The sequence below is a fragment of the Aplidium turbinatum genome, chromosome 3 (genome assembly GCF_918807975.1).
Source record: "Aplidium turbinatum chromosome 3, kaAplTurb1.1, whole genome shotgun sequence".
Lineage (NCBI taxonomy): Eukaryota > Metazoa > Chordata > Ascidiacea > Aplousobranchia > Polyclinidae > Aplidium > Aplidium turbinatum.
This window is the reverse complement of record NC_137474.1, coordinates 5469633-5493402: the sequence shown is the minus strand read 5'-3', so window position 1 is coordinate 5493402 and position 23770 is coordinate 5469633. Positions and strand designations below refer to the sequence as shown.

Sequence of the window (23770 nt, the reverse complement as noted above, 5' to 3'; positions counted from 1 at the left end):
GGCAAAGTAATGCAGGCTTGATTTTTCCTTCTCTTATACTTTTTTTCCTGCATTGCAGAGCCACATTTATGTTGTTAATATGCAGAAATAAAATATGGAACTTTTTGATTGCAATATGACTCAATTCAAACCTCCTCAAATTAGGCTATTTTCAATGCATTTTTTTAAACTATTTCACGGTTTTCAGATCTATACTTGTGGTAGGCTATAGTACATTTTAAAGTGTATATATGACTTATATAACTATGAGTCAACATCGAGGAATTGTTGTAAAGCTTGAAGATATTGTTAATTTTGAAACAAATGAAAGGGCAATCTTTGCTGATGACAAATTACCCAAATATGATGAAAGATTTTCTAAAAAGTTTGTTGTACAATGTCACAAGAAAACTGTTTCTGGTTCTAAAACATGTAAATGTGATGTCTGTTGCAAATGGTCAAAACATGGACATCTGGAAGATCATGAAAGAATACATTCAGAAACAAAGCCATACAATTGTACCATATGTGGCAAATGTTTTATACAAAGTTCTAATTTGACAAAGCACAAAAGAATTCATTCTGGTGAAAAGCCATACAAATGTACGATATGTGACAAATGTTTTGCACAAAGTTCTAATTTGACAAAGCACAAAAGAATTCATTCTGGTGAAAAGCCATACAGATGTGAAATTTGCAACAAATGCTTTTCACAAACTTCCAATTTGAAGGATCATAAAAAAATTCATTTTGGTGAAAAACCATATAAATGTGAAATTTGCAACAAATGCTTTTCACGAACTTCCATTTTGAAGAATCATCAAAAAATTCATTCTGGTGAAAAGCCATACAAATGTATGATATGTGACAAATGTTTTGCACAAAGTTCTGGTTTGGCAAAGCATAGAAGAATTCATTCTAGTGAAAAACCATACAAATGTGAAATTTGCAACAAATGCTTTTCACAAACTTCCATTTTGAAAAATCATCAAAAAATTCATTCTGGTGAAAAACCATACAAATGTGAAACTTGCAAAAAAAGTTTTACACGAACTTCCATTTTGAGAAATCATCAAAAAATTCATTCTGGTGAAAAGCCATACAAATGTGATATTTGCAACAAATGCTTTTCACGAACTTCCACTTTAAAGATTCATGAAAGACTTCATTCTGGTGAAAAGCCATATATATGTGAAGTTTGCAACAAATGCTTTGCACACACTTCCAGTTTGAAAGTGCATCAAAGAATTCATTCTTGTGAAAAATCATACCAATGTGATGTTTGCAACAGATGGTTTGCACATAGTGGTAATTTAACGAGTCATAAAAGAACTCATTCTGGTGAAAAGCCATATAAATGTGATGTTTGTAACAAATGCTTTGCACGAACTTCCAGTTTGAAATTACATAAAAGACTTCATTCTGGTGAAAAGCCATACAAATGTGAAATTTGTAACAAATGCTTTGCACAAACTTCCAGTTTGAAAATACATAAAAGGTTTCATTCTGGTGAAAAGCTATACCAATGTGATGTTTGCAACAAATGCTTTGCACAGAGCAGTAATTTGAAGAAGCATGAAACAATCCATTAGTATTATAATTTGGTAAATTATGTTTGACATGTTATTGCTTTAAGTTGCATTGTAATTTACGTTGTTGCTGATTGCTTTGTTACGTTGCCTTAAGTTCCTTTGTCGTTTTTACTGGTGTTTATTTTTAGTCTCAATTCAGTTTGCAGTTTATGTCGTCAGAACAACCTAGTTGCATTTTAGCGTAATAAACTTCTTAATAGAGGAATTGTAGATGATTTCACTACAATGTTCTTACGTGCTGTTGTGTACAGAATTCCTGTGATGTTCTGTATGAAATATTTGATAACTAGGTTACACAACGAAATGCCATTATAAGAAAGTTGATAGTTTTTATAGAATTATGTGTGTGATGCAAAACCTTGTTCATCTAAATCCTTCATTTAAAAGTTTACGAAAGTGTGAATTGTTGCTAAAATGCCATGTAAGTGATCATAGGCGCCGACTTTTCAAAAAACCTTGGGGGGCGAGAAAGGTGATGACGCCATAACCATAACGCTATTTTACTCAATTAAAATAGTCTTTGATTAAGCTTAGTGTCTTGCTTATATTGACACCTAGGTAGCAAACCGAATTTATTAGAACCGCTGCTTGAAACGATTAGTTTTACCCATGCAGTACGCCTAGTAAACATTTTGATATTATTAGCTGATAATTCAAGCCGACTAATTTCCTTTTTGTGCGAGTGAATACTGAATAACAACGATCAAGACAGTGAAGTTATCGAAATGAAACGCAAAAAATCATGATTTCAAGCAGAGTGGAAACTCGCTATCAGTTTCATTAACCTCGTTTTGCTAATTGCTTACTTTCAAAGCGTTAACAACGGCGAAGTGTTTTCTCTGCTGTTTTTTATCGAAAGTCTTTATAGTCTTTTATCGAATACCGTATATACTCGAGTATAGGTCGAGATGTTCGCAATTGGTTTTCACTTCAAAAAGACTGGTTCAACTTATACACGGGACAAGCTGTTGTCTCCAGCTCGGCAGTTTTCAAAATGAACGCATTTTACTGCGTCAAAATCATTGCCGACGTAGATTACGGAGTGCGAAATGGCGTCGGCAGAAGTAAAAAGTTTGAATATGTTTAATTTGCAAAGATTCAAACTTAATGATTTCTTGTCAATTCTAAGCTTTATGCACTTGTTGAGCATGCAAAGCTCACGAAACAAAACAGCAAAAAGAGATTTTTTTAAGAGATCAATTTTTTATTTTTGCGTGTAGAATATAATCGTTCTTATTACGTAACATTTCATGATCGTTGAAGTCGATGTCAAACCTTAGCGGCCGCATAAAACAATGATGTCAGGTTGGCTAGGTCATGGGCGCCGATCGCTCTCTAAAGTTGGTGGGGACATTTACTAGAAAAGGTAGGAAGGGGCAACGAGCTAGAAAGATCGGGGGTGTTCTAACAAACAATCGGGATTGTTCTAACAAACAAATAATAGCCTAGGCCTACAGTAGGTAGGCTACAAGTCAAACGCGATGTATATATATTTTAATTGTCAATGTCAGCATTGGACAGAAGACGTCCAAACACTCGGCAAAAAGTCTGCGGCGAATTAAAAACGAAGTCCTTGGAGAGGTCATGGAGGTTGATCGAATTCCAAACTTTGGTGTGCAATGGCAGATCATTCCATGATTTAGTCGTTTCTGTGTCATGGTAGATTGTAACCAAGTTTTGACATGTCGCAAAATGGAAAATGACCGTTCAGCTGAACACGAGCTGGCTGGTGATATGCAGTGGCGTAGCTAGGGGGGCGGGGGGCGGACCGCCCCGGGCGGCACGTCTGGGGGGCGGCACTTTCAGACAGGACGTTTTGTTTTTTTTTGTTGATAATGCAAAAGTACACGGAAAATAAAAGCAAACAGAATGGCAACGTTCAAAACAGTGGCGTAGCCAAGGGGGTTACAACCCCCCCTTTGGCACACATGTGACGTCACGATATTGAGAATGATGCTTTCAGTCTCTATGTCTCTAAAACAAAGTTTGCCTAATTTTAAACGAAACTCCATTAAAAGAGCGAGTTTTGCCAATACCAAACATTCAAATATCTCAGCCAGGAATTAGCAACAAGAAAACATAGAGACTTAGCTTTATTAAGTTACCGAAAAATTCCCAAGAAAACATGATCTTATCCTTTTACTATGCCACCGGACAGCACCATTTTACAAGAATATTTATGCTCACATTTTTGTTGAAAATGCACCAAATCCAAAGTAATTTTTCAAAATTTTCTGGGGGAGGCCCCCCAGACCCCCCGCCGCTGGGTGTCGTCTTTCCGGTCCTTAAAACCCCCCCTTTTAAAATTACTGGCTACGCTACTGATTCATAACATACAATAATTCCACTTTAAGTCAATTAAAAAAAATTTCATTTTCACATGCTTTTTCTTGAAGGGGCGTCAAAATCTGAATCCGCCCCGGGCGGCACATTCCCTAGCTACGCCACTGGTGATATGAGATAGCATCTTCTTGAATATCATTCGAAAATCTTCCAACGACTTTCCGTTGTCCTGCTTTCGAAAGAAGCATAGGCTAGTTCTTGTGCAAGAGACTCTGTGTCAGAGAACTCAGGATAATCGTCTACCACATGTAATTGTAGCTTTCCACTAAAGAGTGATTCTTCCAGAATTTTGTAGTGCTCAAGATCGGTCGACTTGATATAGTCAGTAAGATTTCGCTGCGCCCTGTCAATGACTGCAAAAGATTCTGACCGATATTTCGTCTCTGGTGTTTGAAGTTGAGGAGGGAAACGATTATGCGGGGAAAGTTTCCCTGCATAATAAAACATTTCTACTACGGTCGGGGTTTCCTCGCATAAAACAAAAATGCTGTCCACTCCTTTCAATACATTTTAAAATTGTGACATTTGGTTAATATTTTCCCTTTTAAGTTATAAAAAATAATGTAAAAAGATGGTGGGGACATGTAAAAAGATGGTGGGGACATGTCCCCGCTGTCCTATAAGGATCGGCGCCCATGGGCTAGGTGATAATAGCGGTATGAGACGTCGTTAATGCAGGCAATATCTGCGGCCAAGACGATTAAACACCTTTTCTTTTATTAGTTTTCGATTTAATTCTCACGCATTGCAAACAAAACAATGCGTTCTGTTGAATCATAATGGATCTCACAGCGAGGAGACCTCGTTGAAAATAGCGCGTCTAATTTAGCTGGTTTACTTAATATTGCAGTGAATAGTTACGTGACTATTCCAGCAGCGTAAGTTACTCTACCATCTACTTTGAAATGTCCATACCGTATGATTTCCAAGCTGTATTCACGTAATTGTTCGTTGTCGTAGTTTCAACTCGATAAAGTTTGCTAAAATCGATTTCATGTTTGAAGTCACAAAAAATCTAACGGGATGTTTGGATAACTCGTCAAATGAGAATAAACATTCAACCTCGCATTCGCTTTTTCATTTCCAAGCGTTTTGACTTTGAAGTTGGTCTGCACGCGCGAGAAGATAAGCAGTGCGTGCCTGCGCATCTCAGTACTGTAGTAACTCACGTTCTAGAGAAAGCCATGCGATCAGCTGCTGTTTTTCGCTTTAGGCATTCTTTAAGTCCGTTTAAATGATCTAAATCTCTAGCGAAGTATTTTATCTTTGAAACACCATTTGTAATAGCAATTTTTGTTGCCCCTCAACCACAATTTTATGGGGAGCGCCGGCCCCCCCGGATGTCGGCGCGTATGTAAGAGATGTGCACTGTGCAGCACATGTTTTTGCCAATTCACAAATTATATACTTGTTGCATTTGCAATGAATATTAATGCTGCTAGAGAATAAAGTGCAAGTAAATGTGTAAAACCAATGCTATTGATATCGGTTTAGTTTCCATCAAAAGCTGTACAAGTGTACAGTACAAGTTTAATTTTGGTAAAGTGTTCTTGAAAAATGCTTAAAAGATTGTTGTTGATGAGTTGATGCATGAATTTGGCAAGTTCCAGTTTGTAGATATCTTGTCGTTTTAAGAATTGTAATGACTTGTATAGATTATGGAGATGGCAATTAATTTACATGAGAACGAATGGCCCTACAACATTCACTCTTGTGTATAATGTGAGGAGGATTGCTTCTTTTACTTAGTCTACATATTACTTTTGCATAAAAAAAGCATCAGGTGCGAACGGACCCAGACCTAGAGTAAAGTACTATTTCTCCTCCTGACATTGAGAATGCAGTTTAATGTCATACCCAGGACATTGACTATACAAGCAAACAGGACAATACAAAACAAAATTTTTTATGTTGTTAATATGCATAAATAAAATATGGGACTTTTTGATAGCTATATGACTTAATTCTAACCTCCACAAATTAGGCTATTTTCAATGCATTTTTTTAACTATTTCACTGTTTTCAGATTTATACTTGTGGTATAGTACTTTTTAAGGTATAACCTTTTAAAAACTATGAGTCAACATCGAGGAATTGTTGTAAAGCTTGAAGATATTGTTGATTTTGAAACAAATGAAAGAACAATTCTTGCTGATGAAAGATTTTCTAGAAAGTCTGTTGTACAACGTCACAAGAAAATTCTTTCTGGTTCCCAAACATGTAAATGTGATGTCTGTTGCAAATGGTTCTCAAAACATGGACATCTGAAAAATCATGAAAGAATGCATTCAGAAACAAAGCCATACAAATGTACCATATGTGGCAAATGTTTTATACAAAGTTCTAATTTGACAAAGCACAAAAGAATTCATTCTGGTGAAAAGCCATACAAATGTGAAATTTGCAACAAATGCTTTTCACAAACTTCCCATTTGAACTATCATAAAAAAATTCATTCTGGTGAAAAACCATATAAATGTGATGTTTGCAACAAATGCTTTTCACGAACTTTCATTTTGAAGAATCATCAAAAAATTCATTCTGGTGAAAAGCCATACAAATGTACCACATGTGACAAATGTTTTGCACAAAGTTCTAATTTGACAAAGCATAAAAGAATTCATTCTGGTAAAAAGCCATACAAATGTGAAGTTTGCAACAAATGCTTTGTACACACTTCCAGTTTGAAAGTGCATCAAAGAATTCATTCTTGTGAAAAATCATACCAATGTGATGTTTGCAACAAATGGTTTGCACAGAGTAGTAGTTTAACGAATCATAAAAGAACTCATTCTGGTAAAAAGCCACACAAGTGTGATGTTTGTAACAAATGCTTTGCACGAACTTACAGTTTGAAAATACATAAAAGACTTCATTCTGGTGAAAAGCCATACAAATGTGAAATTTGTAACAAATGCTTTGCACAACAGAATGGTGTGTTGCAACATAAAAGACTTCATTCTGGTGAAAAGCCATACAAATGTGAAATTTGTAACAAATGCTTTGCACAACAGAATGGTTTGTTGCAACATAAAAGACTTCATTCTGGTGAAAAGCTATACCAATGTGATGTTTGCAACAAATGCTTTGCACAGAGCAGTAGTTTGAAGAAGCATGAAACAATTCATTAGTGATTTGGTAAATCTTATTCTTACGTGCTGTTTACTATTCCTGTGATGTTGTGTATGAAATATTTGATAAAGGTTACATAACGAAATGTCATTATAAGAAAGTTGATAATTTTTATAGAATTATGTGTGTGATGCAAAACCTTGTTCATCCAAATCCTTCATTTAAAAGTTTACGAAAGTGTGAATTGTTGCTAAAATGCCATGTGTAGCGCCAGAGAGCTCTGTCTCTAACGTCACGTTCCACGTCATTAGAATTGTTTCAGAAAGTTCTGGCCTTTGAGCACATACCGCGAACTGCTTTGCACGTCTCGGGAATTCAATTCAGTAATCAACCTTTTGTAAGGCGCTATGCCGAATTCCAACCATGGTTCATCGTTATGTAGATTTGCAGTCGTGTTGCGTTGTATGATCATACGCAAAACTCGTTATTCCAACTAGAACCTTTTCTTAAAGAAGCTTAAATCATGACTTCAAATAAGTATGCCAGATGTGAAATATCAATGTATCAGTTTTATTGTCGCTACTGCTTCTACTTCTGCTACCGCTAGTATAACGTTTGAATCAGTTTAGTATTATGTTCAGAGTCGGTATGCTATGATTTTGGTGCAGCAGTTATGATTTCTGACTCAAGACTGTTAATAATGTAGAGGCGACAATACTTTATATCCAGTTTTTGGTGGTGGAACGTTAACCATTCGGGTGTTTGCTTTTCTTACTTGTTGTGTTACTGGATCGAAGATTAGTCTAAGATTAATCATAAACAAATATGAGCAAGCACTATTAAAGTCATAAACAAATATACTTGTGAGCAAGCACTATTCGGTTGAATTTGAGTCAGTGGACAGTTTGTTTGTTTGTTTGTTTGTCATATTTTTACCCTGCATTGCGGGAAAGCGGACTTGAGCGCTATGCATCGGTGTACGCCTTCCGACGTACACCTGACCCACGCTGCAGCCGACTGCAATGTCTGTTTCCGGTTGTCTACTCTACTTATGACTTAAATTTGGTACTACCCATTACTCGAAATCGATCACTGGGTAGAGGCAATTATCGTAAAGTTTCTTGCCCAGAGAAACAACAGCAAGTGCGGGTGGCTGGAGTCGAACACGCAGGCTCTCGACTGCGAGCCCAACGCGCTAACCACTCGGCCACTCGGCCACAGCTGGCCACAGTATAGCAGCAAAGTCGACCTCGTGTCCGATCATTCCTTGTCGACTTCGCCAGGAATGTCGCCATCCCAATGATGGCTACGTATGAGCGTGTATGCTGAAAAGCAGCGTCCGCTACATATTTCTGGTGACCCCGACGTGATGTGCTAACTGTGAATTATAACGACGTGATTTGACTAACTGTGAACTGATTATTGGTTGCACTGGATTACTCTGGATTACATCACGGATTACAACAGTCTAGTGCAGTCGTGGGAGACTTTTTATGGGAATCTTTTTTTATCAAGCTGATACTTTGCTTAGACCTTCCCCATACTATGCAGATAGCTCAGAAAAAAATCCCCATCAATCGGATGATGGGAAACCACCTTTTAGGCCCTTTTTCCAAATGACGTCACAATCCTTTTGGGTCCAACATATGAAAATTTCAAAGTTTTTCAAAATAGGACATAGTATACATCATTTTTTAGCTTTTTTCAAGGGGAACAACTTTTTCTATAAACCAGAACCCTGAAAATGTACAGAAAAAGAGTTATTACCGATTAAGCAAAAGGATAAATCTATGAATTTCAGGCAAATTTGAAATTATTCGTCACTGTTGGACTTATTCATCTATATTCTTTAACAAGAATTAAACAAAGTAAGCAAAACATAAATTGAAGCTATCATCATCATCAAAAACGTCAAAGATGTTGCTTTCCTCCTCGTCTTGTCCCGTTTCATCTTCATTGTTCGAGCATTCCTCTTCTTCGGTACCGTACCAACATCGACGTTCTGCAGAAGTGAAAAAAAGTCTTCATTCTTAAGTTTTTCGTCTAGTCAATTCAATTTATTTTTCTTTGTCGGAAAACAATAGCTGGGGTATGTCGTTCATACTAATTACATGTATTACTTAGATACGAAAAAGATGTGAAACTATCTTTGTATTTCACAGTGTAGATTCAAACGATCTGTTATAGATATCTTTGTATTTCAAGCATTTCGTCGGCAGCAGTGGCCGAGTGGTTAGCGCGATTGGGCTCGCAGTCGAGAGCCTGCATGTTCGACTCCAGCCACCCCCACTTGCTGTTGTTTCTCTGGGCAAGAAACTTTACGATAATTGCCTTTACCCAGTGATCGATTTCGAGTAATGGGTAGTACCTAATTTAAGTCATAAGTAGAGTAGACAACTGGAAACAGACATTGCCGTCGGCTGCAGCGTGGGTCAGGTGTACGTCGGAAAGCGTACACCGATGCATAGCGCTCAAGTCCGCTTTCCCGCAATGCAGGATAAATATATGAAAAACAAACAAGCACGAAGCATACTTACTATACTATTACATTCAATACTATGACTCCAGATATTGCGGATAGTTGCAGAATTCTCCTTTCACCCATGGTTTTACGATCAATTCCTAACCTAGCAGCACACAGTAAAGAGGATAGCAAAAAGCTTCACCGGAATTTGGACAGATCTTCGTTCCTGTTGGTAATGTAATTCGTTCCAGAAGTCACGCGCTAACCAACTGAGCTATCGGGGCGGGATTCAACGCTTACTACACTCAGGTATGCATTTTTACATAGGGATTATATAATAATGTTATAATACTTATATAATAGGGATTATATAATAATATATAATACTTTGTCCAATTCCAAATACCCTGTATTTAATATTTATCTTGGTTTACTTTTAGACATGGCAAATAGCCTACATGCAAAGGGATAATTGAACCAAAGAAAGCTACCACCAAGCCAAAGAGTAGCCTACTTCCATGGGCTACATCTTTAATTGGTGAAGAATTTAAATCCAATGTTGGTGAATGGGGATGGAGAAACAATAGCAACAACGAACTTGTCCCAATAATGACAGATATGCCTATAGCATCAGAAGCATTGACCAAAGTAATTAGATGCAGATGTAAGAAATCAACGAAAAATCCATGTAGAACGAAAACTTGCACCTGTCGCAAGTTTGGAATGGCATGTGTTTCTTCTTGTGGTGAATGTCATGGTGTTGAATGTAATAGTATAGTAAGTATGCTTGAAATACAAAGATAGTTTCACATCTTTTTCGTATCAAGTAATACATGTAATTAGTATGAACGACATACCCCAGCATAGCCGTAGGAGAGTAAAACATTTTGGGGGGGCGAACAAAATTTGCCCAAATATTTTAAAGTTTGCCCAAATTTTATCTTTGCGTATATATGTATTTCAAAAGCACAAAATTACTCACAATCTCTGAGGTAGTGCATTTAATAACTCTACAGGCATCAACTTGGCCGTGTACGAAAACACAGGCAACATAACATAGGCTACAACAGCAAAACAAGGCTAACTTAACTTTAACGTGCATTCATAGACCTGTCTGTGTCCCAATTAAATAAACGATCAAATTAAAGCACTCCTATGTGGCACAAAAATATATATTAAGCCTAGCTGGATTCTACAACAATTTAAACTGACTTACAGCAATAACCGGGTAACAATTGATGAATATCCTTGTCAGATTATTTGAAAATCTCCAGCCTAACTTCACTAAAAGGCCAGACAAAAAGTAGCTCAATCTCTTCAATATAAAGATAGTCCAAAGACTCAGTATTTGTAAATTTGCATTGAAAAAAATCTAGAATGACAACCTATTTAGGGAACGTTCAAATAATACGTAACGCTTTTTTTCCGAATTTTTGACCCCTCCCCTCCCCCATGTAACGCCAACGTAACGCTTTTTTCAATCCCCCCCTCCCCCATGTAACGCTTTTTTACTACAAATTCAGCACAAAAAACTATCATTCCGTACTCGAAAACGTTACGTAACGTTTTGCTTGAACCCCCTCCCCCCCGATGTGACGCTAACGTAACGCTTTGCATAACCCCCCCCCCCTCGAAGGCGTTACGTAATATTTGAACGTTCCCTTACTTATCAAACCAGTAACATTACTTAATCCATGCTACTTCAAACACTATAGCCTAAAAAGAATTTGACAGTTTATGATGCTATGCACAATTGCACATCAAACTTGCACCTTTGAACAAAACTACTTTTAATAACACAAATATTGATATCATATTACAGTGAAATCATACTCAACGGTCTTACAGAACATCATTAGAATGATATTCTGATATTCTTACTTCATAATGAAGCAGCTACTCAAATTGCAAGCACTGAAGAAAAGCGACTCCCAGGTGGTAACTTCAAACTTAATCCTTGCCACAAAATATTACAGACCTCATTACCAACAGCACTATTTACATTGCCTGATGCACCAACTGCATGAATTGGATGACAAAACATGAACAACATAACATGTGTTTTTATATTTGATTGTTGTTGCTCTAATACTGATCATAGATAGTAGGCTAAATAGCTGAGCATATCAACCCCAGGACTAGCAAAGACAAACAGCAGTTTAAACAAAAAACTTCTTTACATAATATAGAAAACAGTTAAACTGTAGCCAACAAATTACATGAAACTAAATGCTGGAAAATTTACAAATTATATTCATTTAATATACTTTTTCACTTTGTGCAGGCCCATGCGGTAGTTAGTTGCCGAGATCAAATGCCCACAAAAGTGGTGTATACTCAGGGTCGCCGGAACGATTTTTGACTGGGGGGGGCAAGATCACGAAAAAAGGGCACTTTTGTTTACTAAAAGGCCAATTTTTTTTCAAGTTTTAAGATAAAATATAGCGATAATGATAATCCGGTATACAAAGAAGGGCACCATGCTATGTTATAATGATGTAACCTACTGTCAAGCCTTAAAGTAGTGCTTGAATGAACCGCCGGTGCTACCTCCTCAATCGGCCAAGTTTGGCCGCCGGTCTCTTCTAGCCAATTATTTAATTTCTCAATAGAATGATCGTGGATTAACTGTCGAAAATATGTAGTATCAAAGAGTGACGCAAAATTAGGTCAGCGCGTACTAATCGCCACCGTTACATTGTGCGGGGAATACTTGTTATTGATGGAATATATCCATCTGCTGCGATCGCCAGCGCTGTAAGTCTTGTTTGTAATTCCCGACGTATATTTTAACAAAGTCTTGCGAAGTGCTAATTTACATCGGCTGGCAATATTGTCGTTTTTATGTCAATTCGATGTTGTCGGACATTGAACCGTTGTTAAAAAGGAGAACTAAGTTAGTTGACATCAATGGGGAAAACATTTTTTTATCATATTTTGCAAAAATTATGCTTCTTTTAGTAATGTCTTTTAGTAATGTACATCATTGAAATAGCTAAAACCTCAATTGCTACGGCAACAGGGATCAGATGTCAGTAGATGTAACAGAAAAAATATTTCGCACTTGCTAGTGCATCGTCAGTTTTGATAAAGGGCAGTTAAAGCCTACAAGTAATGTTTTAATTATTAAAATACTTATTGTATTAGGCTACCTTGCCGTCATCGTCAACACATGTCGAACGTTGTTTTTCGTTGTTAAAAAGAATTCTAGGAGAGTGGCGAACTTCTATAAAATCAGCCACATTGGATACACTCGTGCGAGTGTCGTTTGAAATTCAAATTTTGAATATTGAATATTCAAACTTTGAATAGTAGGCTAGGCTACTGGATTACAATCCCGATAAAGCAGTTATTACGTGGTGCAACGATTCTATTGTAGGACGTCGCCCAGGCCCAGACTTCACAACGCTAAGTGATCATTTTAGCATTGTTGCAAGTTTAACTCTATTTACTTGTGCTATCGTTATTTTTATTTTGTATTTTGGCCTCCAAGCACGCAGATTTGGCCGCCAAGAAGGAGCTCCCGGTAGGCTACGATGGCTGCCGAAAAAAAAAACGAGTTTTAAGGCCTGTATACTGTGTTGCAAAATTTTGTGCCGTAAATATTATTTTGAGGCAAAAATGAAAGATTATAATTAGGCTAAAAGCGAATAGCAGAAATTGTTATATTGCAAAATGTGCAGTAGCTTACATGACTTTAAAAGGGCACCATTGCCCCTCCTGCCCCTCCATCTGCAGAAAATTTGAGGGCAGGGGGGGCATTCACCCCCCCTGCCCCCCCGCTTCCGGCGCCCCTGTGTATACTGTATATGTGGCCTCACAACTGTTGATTTTTAGAGTTTATAACAAATGCTTAACTTGTTTCGCCATATCTAAAAATGATGAGCTATCTTTGTAGTATTTAAGTTAAGTTTTGTGAGCATAGCATAACTCATGATAAGATTAATTTATCCAATAACTAGATAATTTTGCTCATACAACTACATTAGTACAAGAATCCAGTAGGGTTTCAAAATTCTACCAATGAAGAAATGTAAGCTAGTGTGTATACGGTACCGTAAAACGGGGGGAATAGGAACATGGGGGTGAATAGGAACAAATTTTAGACTTAGAATATTTTGCATATTTCCTTATATCTGTTTATATATTTTTGCAGGCTCGCATGTTATTTTGGTTAGGCATTATATAGAGTGTAGAATAGCATAAGTGTTTGATTTGTACTTCGACAGACTTACTGCTGAGCAGAGATTTTTTCTTGAAACTTTTTGGAGTGTTTTTTGCAACCGTGAAAAACTTCTATTCCCTGACGACGTTGAGCAGAGGTGGAGAACTTTCATATTGCCAAAGACCTCGGCCATAGTAATTAGTTTACGCTTCATGGTAATTTTCAATTAAAATCCTAACAAAATTTTGTGCTCATGGATTTCATTTTTTTCAGACAAATTTTCGAAATTTTCGGGGAGAATAGGAACACGCCAAAAGAACATGCCACGAACATATAAATCGGATCCTCGAGGAAAAACATACAAGAAACATACTCCAGAAGCAATCAATCAAGCTCTGGCAGATCACCGTCGTGGAATGTCCTTTCGCTCATGCTCAAAAAAATATGGGATTCCGATTGCAGTCCTTTGCAGAAGAGCCAACAATCCCAAAATGAAGACTCAAGGGGGGCAAACTGCCTTAGATCAAGAGTTGGAGACATATATGGCACAAAGAGTAGCTACGTGTGCTACATGGGGCTTTCCTTTGGACAACTTCGACATCAGATTCATGGTAAAAGGACATCTAGACAGACGTGGTGTTTCTATTCCACGTTTCAAAAACAATTTGCCAAGCAAAGATTGGGCCGATTCATTTGTTAAAAGAAATCGTGAGATTGTGTCTTATCGGATTTGTCAAAACATAAAGCCTTCAAGAGCATCGTTGTCGCCTACCATTGTCAAGACATATTTTTCTAATCTTGCAGTGTCGATTGCTGGCATTCCACCAGCCAACATCGTGAATTACGATGAGACCAACTTAAGCAATGACCCAGGGAGAAAAAAGGTCATCACTAAGCGAGGCATCAAATATCCAGAAAGAATCATGGATCATAGCAAATCATCAATATCGATAATGTACGCTGGCTGTGCAGACGGCACTTTGCTTCCGCCATACGTTTGCTACAAAGCAGTTCATTTGTATGAATCGTGGACAGTTGGAGGGCCATCCGGTGCTCGATATAATCGCTCTAGTTCAGGATGGTTCGAAATGCAAACCTTTGAGGACTGGTTTGTGAGCATTGCGCTTCCGTATCTGAAAAATCTGGAAGGGAGTAAAATAATGATCGGAGACAACTTAAGTTCTCACTTGTCTGCTGAAGTCATAAAACAGTGCGAAGAAAACTACATTGCGTTTGCATTCTTGCCACCAAATTCCACCCACATCCTCCAACCTCTTGATGTTTCCTTTTTTCGGCCTCTTAAACGTTCCTGGAGGAAAATACTGGAGAAAGAAAAGCGCAACTGCAAAGGTTCGGCTGGCCTTTCTAAAGATTCATTCCCTACCCTCCTAAATACGTTGCACAACGATGTGTATAACAATGCTGCGTCAAATCTGAAGTCTGGTTTTGAAAAGTGTGGAATTTATCCTTTAAATGAAGACAGGCTCTTTCCTCACTTCCACATCGCAGTACCGGTACCGAACCAAATGATGGAGATTCGTTTTCTGCAGTGGATGATACCTTAATTTCAGTATTGGAAGGAATGCGTTACAAAGCTAATGCGCAACACAAAGCTCAAAAACGGAAACGGCTAACTGTGGAACCCGGAAGAAGTGTAAGAACGGCCGATGTTCCTTCATGTTCTGATCAAGGTGTGTCACCGGCACAAACTTGTATTAACACCGAATCAACAGAAGTGGACGATTTTGAGGAGGATGATATTGTTGAGATAAATGCGGCAGGAGATTATGTAATTTTTAATTATGAAGGGGAGGTTTTTACTGGCCAGATCATAGCTGTGGAAAGCGAAGGCTGCTTAATTAAATCTATGGTAAAAAGCGGCTTCCATTGGAAGTGGCCGAAAGACGAAGACATCCTCGTTTATCCTTTTTCAGATGTCAAAAGGAAAATTGCACCTCCACTGGTCAGGAAAAGGGGCATATTCGCTGTACCAGAACTCGATTCCGTTTGGGGATTTTGAACTCTGATATTGATTGATTGACTGCATGGACTTATTTCTTGAGTAACAATAAAACTTCGTTTAAATGCAATTATGTGTGCATTAGTTGCTCCACAACTCCCACATGCGGTTGTCATATTGTAGATTATAAGCCACAAGTCGAAGCATGTTTCTTTTAGCAACATCAGTTGGGTTTTATAGGAACAAATACTTAAAAAGCAAAAGCGTTTCTTTTCACCCCAAAGTGTGGGGTGAATAAGAACATCACTTATTTGTCTCTGCTTTCTAAACGTAGTTACTTTCCAACTAATCTGGTTGTTACACGTATACCTAGTGTTGATGTACACATTTTGGAACTATTGTGGTATTGGTTAAGTCGGTAATTTCAAAACAGCATTACAAAATACCTCCAAATTGTTCCCACCCACCCCATCTTACGGTACATACTGTATATATCCTAATGAATATCTGTAATAAGCCTACCTCGGCTCGCCAAATGCATTATTTTACATTTACTTTCTTTAGATAGTGAATCGAAAGTTACATTCTGCCCAAATTTCTATACCATATACAAAAGTTTTCAAAATTGTTGATGCTACATTTACATTCAAAGAAAAAGGTTAATGTATTTCATACAAAATGCAACACTATAAAGTTACTAAACTGGTAAAATGTTGAAAACTCATGGTAAGAATTAACAAAGTGGCTATTTTTACACACTTGTTGCCATGCTTGCTTGTGAAAAGTGTTGCCAGAGTTAGGATTAACTTTTCTCAAATTAGGGCAGAATTTCTTATCTGGCAATGCTATTACGGCTATATTTACACTATTATAGTGTAAATATAACCACAGCCATGAATTAATTGATTCAATTAACTAGATATTTTTGCCCAAATGATTTTTACAAACAACTACATCACAGTAGTAAAATATTAAGGAAAAAACCCAAAAAACTCTCAAAAAGTTACCAGTAGGCCTAGGCTACCCAGCAAGCCTTTAAATCTTATATATCTAATGCAGCCTATGTTTTAGTGAAAATCAGTGATTAACTTACATTTTTTTGCCAACTGTGCTCTTTTACAGTTACTTTTTGTAGTTTTAGAATCGAAACTTATCATTTAAATGCCGAGATTGCAATTGTTTTCAAAATCGATGATAATGCATTTTACATTCATTGAAAAATATCAATGCATCTCATAAATTATAATAATTATATAAAGTCTATAAACTGGTGAGACTTTGAAACATCATGGTAAGATTGATTTGCCCAAATAACTTGACATTTTTGCCCAAATTCGCGACATTTTTTTTTCAACGGGAGAGCGACCGCCCCCCCTGCCCCCCATCTCCTACGGCTATGTAGGGACGAAAAACTTAAGAATGAAGACTTTTTCACTTCTGCAGAACGTCAATGTTGGTACCGAAGAAGAGGAATACTCGAACAATGAAGATGAAACGGGACAAGAAGGAAAGCAACATCTTTGACGTTTTTGATGATGATGATAGCTTCAATTTATGTTTTGCTTGCTTTGTTTAATTCTTGTCAAAGAATATTGAAGAATAAGTCCAACAGTGACGAATAATTTCAAATTTGCCTGAAATTTATAGATTTATCCTTTTGCTTAATCGGTAATAACTCTTTTTCTGTACATTTTCAGGGTTATGATTAATAGAAAAAGTTGTTCCCCTTGAAAAAAGCTAAAAAATGATGTATAATATGTCCTATTTTGAAAAACTTTGAAATTTTCATATGTTGGACCCAAAGGGATTGTGACGTCATTTGGCAAAAGGGCCCAAAAGGTGGTTTCCCATCACCTGATTGATGGGGATTTTTTTCTGAGCCATCTGCATAATATGGGGAAGGTCCGAACAACGTATCAGCTTGATAAAAAAATTTCCCACAAACACCACTTTTTAAGGTCCCATGACTGCACTACTACTAGTCTGGCTTTCATCGGATGCTCCTTCAACGATGACCCCGTTGGATTCAAGTTAAGTGACATTAATTCATGATGTTTAAATATGATTTTTACGTTGTCGTAGCGGCCATAAGCCTCTCAATCTCCCTCACCGTCCTGGGCACGACATAAAACTGCACCCTTTCAACCAATCTTTCTTTAGTTAGTTCACCATCTCTCCTTTAAACGTATTATCTTCATCATTGTTTTCGTGAGTTTGCTGAATCGGATTTCATCGGTTTTCAACTACTGCTTCCCTTGGACTTAAGTTAAGTGTTATAGTTATCTGTAGGTTACCATGTCTAATTGCACTCTTACCTGTGGCCCTTGTGCCCGACCATTGCGGTCACTGTAGAAACTGTTCTACCATAGATGTTCACTGACTTTGGGCTTTACCGACGTTGGTCTGATGTAAGTCGACATGCATTCTGCCCTATTGGCGCCTTGTCGCGTAATCGCCATTTCACCCCTGCTCTGCTAATTGGTTTCCCATAATAAGTGATAGCCTATGTGCCTTACATCCCCTCACTTTTGTTGTACTTGGTATACTCTAGTCGATTGTACATCCTTCAATTACAATTATCATAGTGGCCGATTTAGTATTACACTTAGTGCATTCTTAGATCGTGGTCCTTGTTCATCCTGGCCCAAACATATACTTGGTGTTAAGTAATGCAGCTTACTTCCCCCCCGTTTCGTAGAGAGAGCGCGCTCTGTGCCCTCTGACATGCTTTGTCACTTTTCACAACTATTAAACTTCGTGCACTGCATATACATATTAACTGCTTCCACAGTGTTCACCTGAAATAACCGTTGCGTTTAGATTGTCATTGCCTCCGCAATTGTAACCTTCCACATTTTTTGTGTTAATTAGGAATCATCGTGGCCGGATGTCCGCTGCACGAGACCTCTGCTTCAACCGACCGTCAGAGCCGACCAGCCGCTCCTCAAGGACAGGGGGACTGTTAACGTTCGCGCCGTGCGGAGGGTATCCGACCCCGTCTTGTTGTTCACCGTGTGTCATGTCTATGAAATGTTGTAATACGCATTTTGTGCCCCGCCTGTTTCATTTCATGCTGCAAACACCTTCAGAGTCATTCCATCCTTAATTTAGGAAAAAAATTGGACACCCATGGTTCCAGAATTTTAAGATGTATTATGTTCAGATAGAGTTCATTGAGACAACTCTTTTAAAAAAAATTGGCATTCTATGACCTTCGGTTCTCGAGATATTGAGGATTGCAATTTGGCCACACGAGGTGCAAATCCTGGTTATACACATAGAGCTCGACCGATTTCACTTTTTCAGGCCGATACCGATATTTATGGAATTTTTAGGCCGATACTGATATATTTCAACCGATGTATATCAGCTGCACTATATCAGCGTCTCCCCTCATTTTTGTTCCACAAGGCGCTAAAGTTAACACCAATTCGTACATTGAAACAAGTTTGACTCCTGTCCTTGCAGATTCTAAGAAACACTTCAAAAGGAAGCCATTCACATTCCAACAAGACGGTGCGCCATCTCACACGTCCAAGAAAACCTAGGAATGGTGTTAGCACCATTTTCTTCATTTCTGGAGCAAGGGAGTTCGGCCGCCCTCATCACCAGACCTGAATCCAATGGACTTTTGTGTTTGGTTCATTTTGGAGGCAGATACCTGTGCTTCATCCCATGACTCAGTTGAGGCGTTGAAGTGCTCTCTCAAAAAAGCATGGGGCAAAATACCCCAAGAAACCCTATGTAAAGCGGTATAGGGAGTTTCAGAAGTAGACTTGAGCGTGTTAATCAGGCCAGAGGGGGACATTTGAATAAAACTTTGTACGATTGTTAGTTAGTGTCTTGGCAATAGCCTACACCGTTATAATTAGGGCCCGCAAAAGTCAATAAAGTCAAAATTTTTTAAGGACCTTGTCTGTCTACGAATCAAAGAATAAAGTTGTTTTCAGCATCTAGGGGACTGTTTCTAAGAAGTTTATAGGCCTAGGTCAAAATAAAGTCAAAATTGACAATAAAGTCAAAATTTTCAATAAAGTCAAAATTTGTCAAATTATGGCTTTTGACAAACTTTTTGTGTTTCTTGAGAGTCATTTTTGTCAAAATGCTCGTAGAAGCATTGTAAATCAGGAACTGCGACACAATTAAACCATATTAGCCCATAAAAGAAGGAAATATGTCACAATGCCCACTTGGATCAGCAGTGACTTTTATCACAAATTGTCCATTGTTTATTCATTGTTACGTATTTAAATAATTCTTATAGAACACTTCCTCTTCACAAACGTCCGTGGTCTTTTCGAAGATCAACAGTTTGGATTTTAGGAATAGCTTACTGACATTCTGTAATACAAACATGCCAAGCAAGCTAAATCGTCTTCAGCAAAGGTTAGACAAATTTGTCGAGATTTTCCTGGTGAATTTACTGCAACTCCCGGGGGTGATAGGTAAGGTGCAATTTTTGCGAGTTTATAGTGAAGTGCGATAAAAAGTATTTTGTTGAAAGCCACAGGAAAAGTAAACGCCATTGAGCTGGATTGGAGCCAAGCATTGCAATCAAGGCAAACTTTCATTGTACAAGCCCCTTTTATTGAACACGTTTGGGTCTGAAATCGACAAAATATTATGTTTGGGTAACTGGTATCAATTCAAGGAAGAACTGTGCCCTCTACACATAAGCAATTTCGTTAGGTCAAAATAAAGTCAAAATTTAATAAAAATAAAGTAAAAAAAAAATTTTTTTAGGTCAAAATAAAAATGGCCCTAGTTATAATATTTTGCGATTTTATTCACTATTTATATTCAGAAATATTACACTTTAAAGCAGTCCAAAGACTTTGTCCGCACCCTGTACACTTGTACAGGCAATGTAATCATAGGCGTAAAGTAAGGGGGTGCGGCCCACCCTCTGCTCTTATCGGTATTGACATAATATGGTGAGGAAATTTCAAAGTAGATCGTAGAGTAACTTACGCTGCTGGAATAATCACGTAACAATATTCACGGCAATAATAAGTAAACCAGCTAAATTAGACGCGCTATTTTCAACAAGGTCTTTCCACTGTGAGATCAATTTTGATTCAACAGAACGCATTGTTTTAATGTTTTGTTGTACGCACAAGAATCGAAATCCGGTCATTAACACATGAACATTCAACACTGGTAGACATTGAATCAATGTAAAAAAATGGGCTAATGTCCGCCAGCGCCAGCAATTGTTTATTTCGGGCGAAAAAAAGGATAAACTGTAACTTCTGACCTGACTGGTTGAAGTCAAACAAAACTAGGCCAGCAAAATGTGCTATTATGACTCCCCACGATGTTCTTGAAGCAAAGATAGTTCGCAATGTGTGAGAATTAAATCGAAAACCGATAAAAGAAAAAAAATAATCTTGGTCGCAGATATTGCTTGCATTAACGACGTCTCTTACCGCTATTATCACCTAGCCAACCTGACATCATTGATTTATGTGGCCGCTAAGGTTTGACATCGACTTCAACGATCATGGAATGTTACGAAATAAGAGCGATTATATCCTACACGCAAAAATAAAAAAATGATCGGTTAACAGCGTTTTATTACCTTACCACTTCGGGACGCGAGTCGCATACGTACCGTGGAACCGTCGCCACAAAACAGCGACGACTCTGAAGAGGAGTCTACATCTACATTGATCACTACACCAACAGTGCCACAGGAAACTCCAAACTTTACTGGAGTTTTCCCGGTCAGTGAAGACAGCATAAGGGCAGGACATTGGTTATTGGTGAACTTTGCTCCTCAAACATTTAAGATGAATGCCTATCTAGGACAAGTAGAATCCATCACTACAACGAGCAGCAAAGAATATGAATCCTCCTTTGTGCAAAGAAAACTCAACGAGTATGTGACAAAGACCTCTTTGTGTTTCCGGATCAAAAGGAAATCTGTGCGTTTTCCTACAGCAAAGTGATTGGAAAAGTGGAAGCTCCCGAAGTTTTACGAAGAGGAATTTTGAAGTTTGCTGTCGATTTACATGAATGGTAGACAAACAGTGAGCAAAGACTATTGCTGAACAAGAACTTTTTGTTGAACAATTTCTTTACAAATATCGATTACGATCGGTACTGCAAGATGCATCGTCTTCCTATTTTTTTGTGTGTGGTCCTATTGCTTTCTCAGCATGCACACGACAAGGAATTATTGTTTAAAATTCATTAAAACGCGTTGGCCCTGACGTTGAAATTTTCTTAGCATACCGGTGTATTTAAAAATTGAGAAAACTTTCTGTTTTGGTGACGTTGATTTAACATTGATATTAGGTTGTTATAGTCGCTACGTTCTGTCAACGCTGTAGCCTACATTGCACAACGTCAGAAGTTAAATATTGAATCAAGGTAGATATTTAGTTGCTCAATGTTTCTGCCTTATTTAACTAAATATCAACGTTGTGTGCCTGATAGGTTTGTTCTTCGTTATTTTCGATACACCGTAACCAAATAGTAAAAATAAATAAAAGAATTGCATTCAAATAATGTACTTGAACAGAGCAATTGTTACTGGGGAATAACTGCAGCCGTGGCCGAGTGGTTAGCGCGTTGGGCTCGCAGTCGAGAGCCTGCATGTTCGACTCCAGCCACCCGCACTTGCTGTTGTTTCTCTGGGCAACAAACTTAACGATAATTGCCTCTACCCAGTGATCGATTTCGAGTAATGGGTAGTACCAAATTTAAGTCATAAGTATAGTAGACAATCGGAAACAGACATTGCCGTCGGCTGCAGCGTGGGTCAGGTGTATGTCGGAAGGCGTACACCGATACATAGCGCTCAAGTCCGCTTTCCCGCAATGCAGGATAAAGATAAACAAACTTCACTGTATTCAGTACTTTAAAGCCACCTCTTGCCAGTTAAACTTTGAAATTCAGTCGTTTTCTAGGTTCGTTCAAAGACTCCCCACTGCCGGGTGACTTTGAACAGACCATTTAAATGAAAAAAAGGTACTTTTCAATTTGTTTTTTCAAAGTAATCACATTTGTATTGGAAAGACCCATAGTTGAGAGGTATTTTTAATGCTATTGTAACTTTTATTGTCACTACTTAAGAATTTTTTAAGGTAAACAGAAATTCGCTAAAAGTGTACAAAGAGTCACCCCATGTTACGGTACATTTCATCGGGCTCAGATGTCTTGGCATTCATCAAACAGTCACTTGATAGTGGAATTGTCCAGCGTTGTCAGATTGAGATTAAGTAACTTTGTGGCCAAATACTATTTTTTTTTGTTTTCAGAGCACATTTATCGAATTAAAAAATAGATTGCTGCAAAGGTTGGAGTCACCATTAAGGTCTGGTCTAAGATTTTGAACCATTTTTGAACAAGAATGGGATTTCTATAACATATGTTTTGTAAAGCTTTGTAGGCTGTGTTATCAAAGCTACTTCCAGAAGTACAGTTTACTCTAATTTCCAGAGAACTCTGGAAGTAAGCTACATGGCTATGTTTTCAATACTGCATGCCTTTCAACGAAATTCCGAAAGCCCGTATAGGAAATGTCTTCATCTTTACCGACAGTAGGACTGGCACATATCGCCCATATCTAACACTGGCATACCATAGACCAGGGGTCCGCAAATACTTTTTGGTGCGACCCAAAAAGCAATCGTTCGAAGTCTTCGCGACCCAAACGTTTCAGAAGCATATGATTTTGCGCAAAACACTTTGCAAGTTAATATCAATTCCAATACGGTCGTCCCCACTTATTAAGGCCACATCGGGACCGGACATTTTGGCTGCGGGAGACAATATTTTACCACTCCTATACCTTCAGTAATTCCGGAATGGACCAAATTGGGCTTAATAAGCGGGTGGACCTATTAACCGTGCGCTTCGTCGTCGTGCAAGCCTCTGGGGCAGAGGGGCTACTCCATCCTTTTACCAGCCCAGACTCAAGATGTTCCCGGACTACACTGGAAGGCTACTAGAGAGCAGCCAGTATTTAGTTTCATCATCCATGACACGCAGACCTTCCACTCCGTTAGGTGGCTTGAAGATGGTACAGTTATTGATGATGTGGTCTGCAGTCTGTTCCTCGGCACCACATTCACAGGAGGAGGAAGAGGCCAATTCCCCAATGGCGCATGGTTGACCGGAAAAGCCCGACGCCCGTACGAAGACGGTTGAGGCGCACCCATGCTTGTCTTTGTAGTGTCAGGCCGATG

The 23770-nt window shown here is 38.2% G+C and overlaps 2 protein-coding genes across 2 annotated transcripts; both read left to right on the top strand.

Moving 5' to 3' along the window:
* The first annotated feature begins 245 nt into the window (after positions 1-245).
* Positions 246-7854, top strand: LOC145766110 (uncharacterized). The gene is made up of 3 exons (XM_082577769.1): positions 246-1477; positions 5971-6522; positions 6598-7854. Exons 1-3 carry the CDS (start codon positions 246-248, stop codon positions 7043-7045), a joined length of 2232 nt encoding a protein of 743 aa, XP_082433895.1. The 3' UTR covers positions 7046-7854.
* Positions 7855-14106: 6252 nt separating this feature from the next.
* LOC145766108 (uncharacterized) lies at positions 14107-15180 on the top strand. Its single transcript, XM_082577766.1, has one exon. The coding sequence runs from the start codon at positions 14107-14109 to the stop codon at positions 15178-15180; it is 1074 nt and encodes a 357-aa protein (XP_082433892.1).
* Positions 15181-23770: the final 8590 nt, after the last annotated feature.